Below are 10,658 nucleotides of genomic sequence, written 5' to 3' on the forward strand. Positions count from 1 at the left end.
TAATGTTTCTTTTTTTTGGAATTCTAATATGATGTGTAGGTTTTTTTGTGTAGTATAAAGCCACAACGGATAAAACTGTTATTTATAGATTTTATGTATTTATTCATATTACCCAGTAAATATATAAAATCTATAAATAACAGTTTTATCCGATGTCGCTTTATATGAAAATTCTAAAATCGGAATCGAATTTCAAAATATTAGTACATTCTACCGACAAACTTCGTAAGGACCTTTAAAAATTTTCCGCAAAAAAATCAGCGGACCAGTTGAAGATTCTTTTTCTTTTTTCTACATTGAAGTGTACATTTTTTATTGTTTTGAATTCCGAATGAATAATATTAAAAATGAAATGAGGGCGCAATACGATGTTAAATGCTTTCTACTCCAGGACCTACATCGTGCTTCAGCTGGAAGATGCGAACACATTTAAACAAACAAAATGACCGAAAAAGCGTTATGGGGTTCATTTCAAAAACTGGACCTGCTTCTTTCATATGACAATAAATTGTCAAATGAAAACACAGAATGCAAAATACATTGGGACTGCAATCAGTCAAATACCGACTATAAAAGACGCAAAATAGAAATTCTTCCTAAACATTCAAGATACCTTTAATCGCTTTGGCAGCTCATGATATGGGTCGTAACCCCGATAACGGAACAACTCGATTTCAAGTATATTCTACATTTTAACCATATTTTTCGTACTAATTTTAGCTTATGTTGATAATTTAAGAAGAAACCATCTTTGCAAAAAATGATGACGTTTTGGTATCACTATCATATGATTTAAGGTATTTTCGGGGTCTTGGCAACTTTTTTCATTTTTTTGGCCCTTATTTGACATCTTTGTTTCTAAGGGGGAAGAAAACCTCTTCTTATAAAATTTTTATTTTTCGGAAAAGTGCGCATCTTAGTCTTGAGGCTACGTGGGGTAAAAAACCCCAAAATCAATTGTGGTTCGTTGGTAATGGAATCAGTTGAAAACGGCTGGACCGATTTGCAAAATTTTTTGTACAGACGTTCGTCATACCCCGAGTTAGCTTTTAGAGAAAAAAATATTGACCACGCCTCATTTTACGCCCACTATTTCGATTTATCTAAAATCCTTATATTTCCCAAAATAAGGAAGATATTGGTTTAAAAATTATTACACGAGATACTGTTGACTTTCCCTCCAATCTTAAGTATTTGTTTGGGGGCTGAGGAACTGACCATGCCTACTTTTTAATCTATCTATACATCTATATATATAAAAGAAAGTTGCGTTAGTTACTACGCTTATAACTCAAGAACCGCCGAACCGACTTTAACGATTAAGACAAATTCGTGTTTTTTTTAATAATAATAATAATAATAATAATAATAATAATAATAATAATAATAATAATAATAATAATAATAATATATAATAATAATAATAATAATAATAATAATAATAATAATAATAATAATAATAATAATAATAATAATATAATAATAATAATAATAATAATAATAATAATAATAATAATAATAATAATAATAATAATAATATAATAATAATAATAATAATAATATAATAATAATAATAATAATAATAATAATAATAATAATAATAATAATAATAATAATAATAATAATAATAATAATAATAATAATAATAATAATAATAATAATAATAATAATAATAATAATAATAATATAATAATAATAATAATAATAATAATAATAATAATAATAATAATAATAATAATAATAATAATAATAATAATAATAATAATAATAATAATAATAATAATAATAATAATAATAATCAGTTGAAAACGGCTGGACCGATTTGCAAAATTTTTTGTACAGACGTTCGTCATACCCCGAGTTAGCTTTTTAGAGAAAAAAATATTGACCACGCCTCATTTTACGCCCACTATTTCGATTTATCTAAAATCCTTATATTTCCCAAAATAAGGAAGATATTGGTTTAAAAATTATTACACGAGATACTGTTGACTTTCCCTCCAATCTTAAGTATTTGTTTGGGGCTGAGGAACTGACCATGCCTACTTTTTAATCTATCTATACATCCTATATATATAAAAGAAAGTGCGTTAGTTACTACGCTTATAACTCAAGAACCGCCGAACCGACTTTAACGATTAAGACAAATTCGTGTTTTTTTTAATAATAATAATAATAATAATAATAATAATAATAATAATAATAATAATATAATAATAATAATAATAATAATAATAATAATATAATAATAATAATAATAATAATAATAATAATAATAATAATAATAATAATAATAATAATAATAATATAATAATAATAATAATAATAATAATAATAATAATAATAATAATAATAATAATAATAATAATAATAATATAATAATAATAATATAATAATAATAATAATAATAATAATAATAATAATAATAATAATAATAATAATAATAATAATAATAATAATAATAATAATAATAATAATAATAATAATAATAATAATAATAATAATAATAATAATAATAATAATAATAATAATAATAATAATAATAATAATAATAATAATAATAATACTAATAATAATAATAATAATAATAATAATAATAATAATAATAATAATAATAATAATAATAATAATAATAATAATAATAATAATAATAATAAAATAATAATAATAATAATAATAATAATAATAATAATAATAATAATAATAATAATAATAATAATAATAATAATAATAATAATAATAATAATAATAATAATAATAATAATAATAATAATAATAATAATAATAATAATAATATAATAATAATAATAATAATAATAATAATAATAATAATAATAATAATAATAATAATAATAATAATAATAATAATAATAATAATAATAATAATAATAATAATAATAATAATAATAATAATAATAATAATAATAATAATAATAATAATAATAATAATAATTCCCATGAAAATTTGCCAATAAAAATGTGAATGTCGATAGCTCATTTCTAAAAGTGGAATTTAGCTTTCAATTGCAGGACCTACATCGTGCTTCAGCTGGAAGATGCGAACATATTTTAACAAACAAAATTGGCCGACAAAGCGTTATGGGACTCATTTCTAAACATGGACCTACTTCTTTCACATGACAATAATCCGTCCAATTAGAAATCACAATGCAAAATTCAACAATCAGTGAAATACGGAATATAAAAGATGCAAAATAGCAGAGTGGATTGGACATTTAGTCTTTCAAGATAGCTTAAATCGCTTTTGCAGTTCATCATATGGGTCATAACCCCCGGATAAGGGTACAACGGAATTTCAAGTATATATTTTTTATACTAATTTCGGCAAATTTTGGTAATTTGAGAAGAAACCATCCTTGCAAAATATTATTAGGTAAGTCATGAAGGTAAAGTCATGCAAACATATGTGAAGTGAAATTTGACAAGGTAAATTACAGAAAATGCAGAGATGGGTATGCTCATTTTAAATGACTTTACCTTCTTCATTTTACCATTATGGTCTTGATCATATTCATCAATTGATTTGGCTAAAAATTATATTTAGGCTACTCTGGGGTAGAGAACCATCTTACAGATAATTGCCCACCTAGGTATTATCAACCCAATGTGTGGTCAGTATAGAAAATCTTGTATTCTATTAAATTTGTAACACCAAAAAAAATATTGGATGGAAATGTAGATTTGGACTTTATGGGGTCTCCAACACACAATTTAAAAATATTTCCCATCTTACGGGTGTAAAAGAGTAATTATCTTTGACTATTCTAAAATCATTCTGCCCTCAATTACGAGGTAGACAGCGCGAAATACAAAGTCCAAATTACAGCACATTTGAATGGAAAATGTTTATAAGCTCTTTATAATACAAAAAAATTGAGCTGGGATTTCACGTGGGGATATTATAGATGTTCTATATTATATAGGTTTTTAACAGTCAAATCAAAGCTTATAGCTGAAAAATAAGATCAGGCAATTCAAAATATCTGACACCAACGGTAGGCGAACATCTATTATAATTTTTGCCATGAATATTTATTTCTAGTTAGAAATTACTATGGATTCATTAATCATTATATAAAAAAATATGCATTAAAAACTAAAAGTACGGGCCAGCAACGCGGACCGGGCCAGCTAGTTTCATATAAAATATTATATTCACTTTTAAATATTTAAAACTATAATTGTAACACTAGTTCCCATTTAGATTTCTCATCCAGATTTTTAAGCAAAAGCAAACGAAAAATTTTCAAGAACCGTCATTTTTTTATTTATAATAATTTATAATTATAAATTATTTATAATAATTTATTATTATTTTATTCGTATTAAATATCTCACTCCCTGGGACTTCATTTTAAACGCACTGTCATTTCAGCAAATTTCAAAGACGTTTGATTACCTCTGAAAGCATGCCATTGTACAATTTGACCAAGTTCGATGTCGGGAACTCTGCCCTTTTTGAAGGGCCCATTTAAATTGCTGGAAAATTGAAAGAGAACAGATAAATCAAAATTAGAACTGATAACAAGAAAACAATATCTAGACATAAGAGATATAGGGCGAGACAGACCAAGAAAGCTCCTGCTTCCACAGTAGGCAAAGAAAATGTCTTTTTTTTGTTGAAAGCTCATACGATGTACATATGGAAAAAAGGCCTAAACAAAATCTTTTGATTAAAGAAGACGTATGGAAGGTCTTAAACGTATGTATAATCTCTTATAAAAGGTCTACCATTTAGAAGGTCTATAGGAACTTATATAAAAAGCCTTTATGAAGGGGTTTTTATGTTAACAAGGCCATGGTAGGTCTTTTTTATATGGAGGATCAATTGAAGGCCTTCTTTGTATCAAAAGGTCTTCTACTCTATATAGAGGTCTAGTTAAAGGTCTTGTACGAGGCGTACAAAAGGTATATGTTCTATAAAGAAGACCTATAGAAGGGCTTATATGTATATCGAAGGCGTAGGGATGATCTTCTACAGGGTGAGATCAAAAAACTGCAACAAAGTTAAACGCCATAATATTTAATTATACCCTACAACACTATGTGTTGGGGGTATTATAAGTTTGATTGGGCCAAAAATTATGTAACACCACGAAATATTGATTTCCCATATAGGAAAGTATATATGGATCTTCCTATCTCGCGGAGCTGAGTCGATCTAGCTATATATGTCCGTCCGTCCGTCTGTCCATGTTAATTTGTAATCACTCTACAGGTCGCAATTATGGTCCGATCCTCACGAAATTGAAAATGGAGGTGGGGTTAGTGTCAGAATAGAACCCTATTTCTTTTGGCTCTTTTGAGTCTATTTTCTTTTTGTTGCGGTGAAAGTTCTTGCACTTTTTGGAATTTCAATGGCAAATGGCCCCGAGCCACGCGGCGACCCGGGTTTCGATCAAGTCGCTTCTTTACTTTTCATCCACTTCCTTGACGTCGGGCTACTCTACTAGTATCACGGTAACGAGATTATTTTCATGTAAATCGATCGATTATCGATTTATTAACATGTAAATGCTGTAGTGCTCTAACTATAGCCGCTTGTGGTTTCCCAGCCAAATATAAAGAAATCACACTATCACGCTCGAATTCACCAAAATGATTTTGTAGGCTTGTAAACAATATAATGAGCTGTCTGAGCCGCAGTCTGAAGTTGGTTGCAGTTTTTTCATCTCACCCGGTATGTATGGGCCGTCCATATTATAGTTCAAATTCTTCCAAATATATAGTATACCCATAAAAGTTTTTCTTTACATCGAAAGTCCACAAAATGTTACCTATATAGAAGGCCTATTAAAGGATTTACATGTGTATTAGGTCTTCTGTATGGAAGTCATGTAGAACGTCCATATATGAAAGTCATTTGGGAAGCCTTTCGAAGATCCATAGCAGGAAGTCCCATAGAAGATATTACACATTGAAGGCCTTCCGTATAGAGAGACCATGAAAGGTCTTCTATATAGAAGGTCCAAGGAGGAACGTCTCTATATAGAAGGACTCTCTTATTTGTATGAAAACTATTCTATATATACTGGGCCTGCAGAAAGTCTTCTTGATAACTAATTCCCCCACACCCTCTCCCTTTACTCACCATTTATAACAAGCGGTGTGCCACCATGCACCGCGATAACGTACCGCACAATTTGCATTTGACAGCAAATCATTGTCCAGATCCCTGGTGGTGAATTTCTGACCCACATTATAGGAGAAATCATCACCGGCGGTGCCACTGTATTGTCCCAAACTGTGAAGTTTGTAGTATTCTCGTTCACTGCCCACCACAAAATTGTTATACTTCGCATACCGACGTTCATTGTCCCAGGCTTCAAGAACGATCAGCAATTCGCATGGACCACTATTCGTCAACTTGTGTATGTTGTCGAGACCAAGGAAAAACTCTCCAGATGCATTGCCAAAACCCTGCTTGAATTCTTGCCAGGTGCGATCAAAATCCACGGAACCATCCTGGCGGCGTAGTATAACAGTTTCCGAAACTTTTGTTAAATTTTCAAGTTGTTGAAGTTTTTGCAGCAGCTTGTTTTGTTGTTGCATTTGTTGTTGTTCTGCTTTGAGCTGTCGCTCTTCGAGAATTTGGAGTTTTTCAAGGAACTCCAAATGGCTGGTCATCAAGTGTCGGAAATTCTCGTTCAGTTCATTGAGGCTTTGTGTTAGGTTGGCACTAGCGGTGGGGCACTGTTGTATTTGTATGTGTGTCAATGGCAAGGATGTTATCTGTTGGTTAGGGAATTTTAGAAATTATGGGAATTTTGAATTATAAATTTGAAATATTTACTCACTTCTTCCATTGAAATGTGATTGAAAATGTTGAAAATAAGCCAAAGAATCGGACACACCTTAATATTGTCTTTTAAATGCCACATTTCGTTTCTCTGGCTTGTGTGAATCGAACGCCTTGAAATGGAATAGGTCTTTAATCACATTCACGCGAATACTTTGTATTTATAGAAATTTATGATGGAGGGTGGTATGAAAATTGCGGTTTATACGTAAATATTAAATGTTAAATAAAATAATATAGGCAGGGCTTTTGGTGTTGAAAATGGACTATGTAGGCACACATTTATTTGTAGCCCCCATATACCTGTACCTCCTGTATTTTGATGATTTTAGCGACATTGTTCACCGGAATTGTTTATTTGTTGTTGTCGTATTTGAAGTTCGTAATGGGCACTACAGCCCAAGACAGAAATTTGTATATGCAGGTCCGTGTCTTCATATAGCCCCAAATATATATGGGTACCTCCCTATAACTTTGAGGTGATCGACACCTGCTGGACAACGAATATTTTCTCATCGGAGAAAACAAAATTCGACAGTTCACCACTTTCGACCAAGCGAAGATACTCTTTAGCTCTTCTGAGTCTATTTTCTTCCTGTTGCGGTGTAAGTTCTTGCACTTTTTGGAATTTCAATGGCTTTACCCCGAGCTCATTTTTCAATATTTGCCGAATGAAATATTGCGATGTGTTCAACTAACGTGCCATTTTTCGGCCACTGCGACGCGAGTTTCGATTAAGTCGCTTCTGCTGATGTTGCTGTTTTCTTTCGTCCACGGTAACGAGCGATGGTACGAGACACAAAAGAATTATTCACATTTAAATGCTGGAGTGCTCTAACGACAGCCACTTGTGGTTTTCCAGCCAAATATTGAATTCCATCAGGAATAACTTTTTTTTTCTGGAAAATTCTCATCGAAATTTAACAGCTGTCGGACGAGTGGCTTAGAAATGACAGCAGTCGAAGCAGGTTGCAGTTTTTTTCATATAGATGTCACTCTTTGTGTCTGTGGGTGAGAGAAGGGTCTGATTTTGATTCTGCGTACTATAATTGTACTAAATTTGGTAAAGGGGAAAAAATAAATAAGTTGAAATCTTAAAGTTTGATATTGAGGTCACGGTTGGTATCTGAGGTTGAGACATGGAGAGTGTTTTAAAATGCGGACTATAATTGTACAAAAAGTACTAATTGGTACTGTCTTTGGTATTGGGTGAAGGAATGAAGTTGAAATCCTAAAATTTGATGTAGATTTCGCTGTTGGTGTTTGTAGTTAAGGCATAAAGGTGGTTTGGAAATGAGTCCCATATTTGTAAAAAAAGTACTAAATGTGTTATTGGGTGAAGGGATAAGGCTGGAATCCTCAAATTTAATATTGAGGTCGCCATTGGTATCTGGAATTGGAATATGGAGGTGGTTTAGGAATTGGGTACTTTAATTGTACGAAAAGTACTAAATGGTTCTAAATTTGGTATTGGATGAAGGAATAGACTGAAGAGATGGAGCTGGTTTTGAATGATGCATGAAGTTTTGATAAAAAAAAATCTGTCAAACTGAACAAATTGTACATTTTTAGTAATAAAAGGGCCTAAAATCTAGGGGAGGACATTTCGTTGACGAATTAGCGGGTATCTGCTAGTAGTCTTACATTTGCAAAAAAGACTTACAGAAAACCTTCTATTTAGAAAAAAAATCTTTTGAATATCTCCCTTTACGAATTCTCTCGTAAAGCCTGTCTATTAAAAAAATGCTTATCTATAAAAATAATTCAATTCGAACACCAAAATTTTCATACAACCCCCTTATGTAGGGGGATTTTTTGTTTTATTCTTATTTTTTTAATAAATTTCTTGATAAGAATATTTGTTTTGGTATATAAATGAATAACAATAAAATACAGTTTTATTTAAAGAGAGTCATTTGGAATCTTGACATCGCATCTGTACTGGGGAGAATAAGACAAGAAATTAAAAAAAATGAAATCAATTATTTTTATGCTGCTGATTATTGTGAGTCCCCTAAAATTTAAACACAGGCAGTTTAAGGTAAATGAATTTTAAAAATTTAAAATGAATTATGTTTCAAATTGTTGTTTTTTTTTTTTCAATTTTCTGAAGATTGCTAGTGCCACTGAAATCTGTATAAATGAATTGTCTTCGAAAATCACTCGATTGGAGAATCAAATTGAACAGCTGGACAAGACAATACAAAGGCGTCTCCAAACTTTGAATGAAAACCCCTCTGATCGTGGTAATATTGTGATACAACGGCGCAAGGATGGTTCGGTGAATTTCTTTCGTCCTTGGTCCGACTATAAAGAGGGCTTTGGCGATAGATCAGGAGAGTTCTTCATTGGCCTGGATCGGTTAAATAATCTCACAAATTCTCGTCCCTATGAACTGCTAATCGTTATGGAAGACTGGGAGGGTGATCGACGCTATGCCAAATACGATGCCTTCATTGTGGGCAGTGAAAAGGAGAAGTATATCCTCAAAAGTTTAGGTAGCTACAGTGGTTCCGCCGGTGATGCATTGTCAATACATTTAGGTCAAAAGTTTTCTACCTATGATCAGGACAATGATTCGTATGGGAAGGCTTGTGCCAATGAATACACCGGTGCCTGGTGGTATAATGCATGTCATCATAGGTAGGTTGCGCGGGCGATTCCGATATTTATTTTGGATGCTAAATTGAAGTATGTGTTTGTTTTTTTTTTTTGTAGTAACTTAAATGGAAGATATTTGAGGGCCACCACTAAGGAGTATGCCCAAGGTATTAACTGGTATGAGTTTAGAGGCCACAATTATTCCTTGAAATTTGTCGAAATGATAATAAGACCCCGTTAAATGAAATAAAGTTAAGAAAAAACAATTTTATACTTAATACATATCTATATGGGATCAATAGGGATATAATAAATGTGGAGATTTTAAAGAATCTTTTTTTGGGAATTAACGGACACATTATCTTTAATATTTCTATCAGTGCAAAAATCTTAGATTTTTATGAATATTTAAAAGGACCGTGCCGAACTTTGAATACGCTCCACTATTTGGAAAGAATTTGAAAATTTTCAACAAAAATTAAATCCGTTAAAAATTCTGTGAAAATCTAAAACTACCGAATATAGCGGTTATTTTGGCGCCTATACGGAGACGTGGACCTGCACAGGCCACTTTTGTAATAAGCCAATACAATATTCAAATACGAAACTTGGAAAAAGAAAAAACTGCAACCAACTTCAGACTGCTGTCATTTCTAAGCCACTCGTCGGACAGCTGTTAAAATTATTCCAGTGACAGCTCATTATATTGTTAACAAGCGTATAAAAGCATTTTGGTGAGAATTTTCCAGAAAAAAAGTTATTCGTGATGGTGATGATGATGATTCAAGCGTGATAGTGTGATTTCTTTATATTTGGCTGGAGAACAACAAGTGGCTATCGTTACAGGAATCCAGCATTTAAATGTGAATAAACCTTTTGTGTCTCGTAGCCCGACGTCAAAGAAGTGGACGGAAGAAAACAGCAACATCAGCAGATATGGTTCGACAATTAAAGAAGCGACTTGATCGAAACCCGCGTCGCATTGGCTGAAAAATGGCTCGTGAGCTGAACATATCGCAATATTCCATTCGGAAAATATTGAAAAAATGAGCTCGGGGTAAAGCCACTGAAGTTCCAAAAAGTGCAAGAACTTACACTGCAACAGAAAAAAAAATAGACTCAAAAGAGGTAAGGTGAGACTTTCGCTTGTCCGAAAGTGGTGAACTGCCGAATTTGGTTTTCTTCGATGAGAAAGCATTCCTTGTCCAGCAATTTGTAAACAAACAAAATGATCGTG

The 10,658-nt window shown here is 31.4% G+C and overlaps 2 protein-coding genes across 2 annotated transcripts; one reads left to right on the plus strand and one right to left on the minus strand.

Moving 5' to 3' along the window:
• Positions 1–4,262: 4,262 nt before the first annotated feature.
• On the minus strand, positions 4,263–6,969 carry LOC131801700 (angiopoietin-related protein 2-like). Its single transcript, XM_059120629.1, has 3 exons — positions 6,819–6,969; positions 6,113–6,753; positions 4,263–4,500 (listed from the first exon to the last, which is right to left on the minus strand). Exons 1-3 carry the CDS (start codon positions 6,900–6,902, stop codon positions 4,371–4,373), a joined length of 855 nt encoding a protein of 284 aa, XP_058976612.1. The 5' UTR covers positions 6,903–6,969; the 3' UTR covers positions 4,263–4,370.
• A 1,754-nt stretch (positions 6,970–8,723) lies between these two features.
• On the plus strand, positions 8,724–9,707 carry LOC131801701 (ficolin-1-like). Its single transcript, XM_059120630.1, has 3 exons — positions 8,724–8,861; positions 8,934–9,463; positions 9,539–9,707. Exons 1-3 carry the CDS (start codon positions 8,793–8,795, stop codon positions 9,660–9,662), a joined length of 723 nt encoding a protein of 240 aa, XP_058976613.1. The 5' UTR covers positions 8,724–8,792; the 3' UTR covers positions 9,663–9,707.
• The last annotated feature ends 951 nt before the right edge of the window (positions 9,708–10,658 follow it).

Source organism: Musca domestica, unplaced genomic scaffold (genome assembly GCF_030504385.1).
Source record: "Musca domestica strain aabys unplaced genomic scaffold, Musca_domestica.polishedcontigs.V.1.1 17, whole genome shotgun sequence".
In the NCBI taxonomy this organism is placed as follows: domain Eukaryota; kingdom Metazoa; phylum Arthropoda; class Insecta; order Diptera; family Muscidae; genus Musca; species Musca domestica.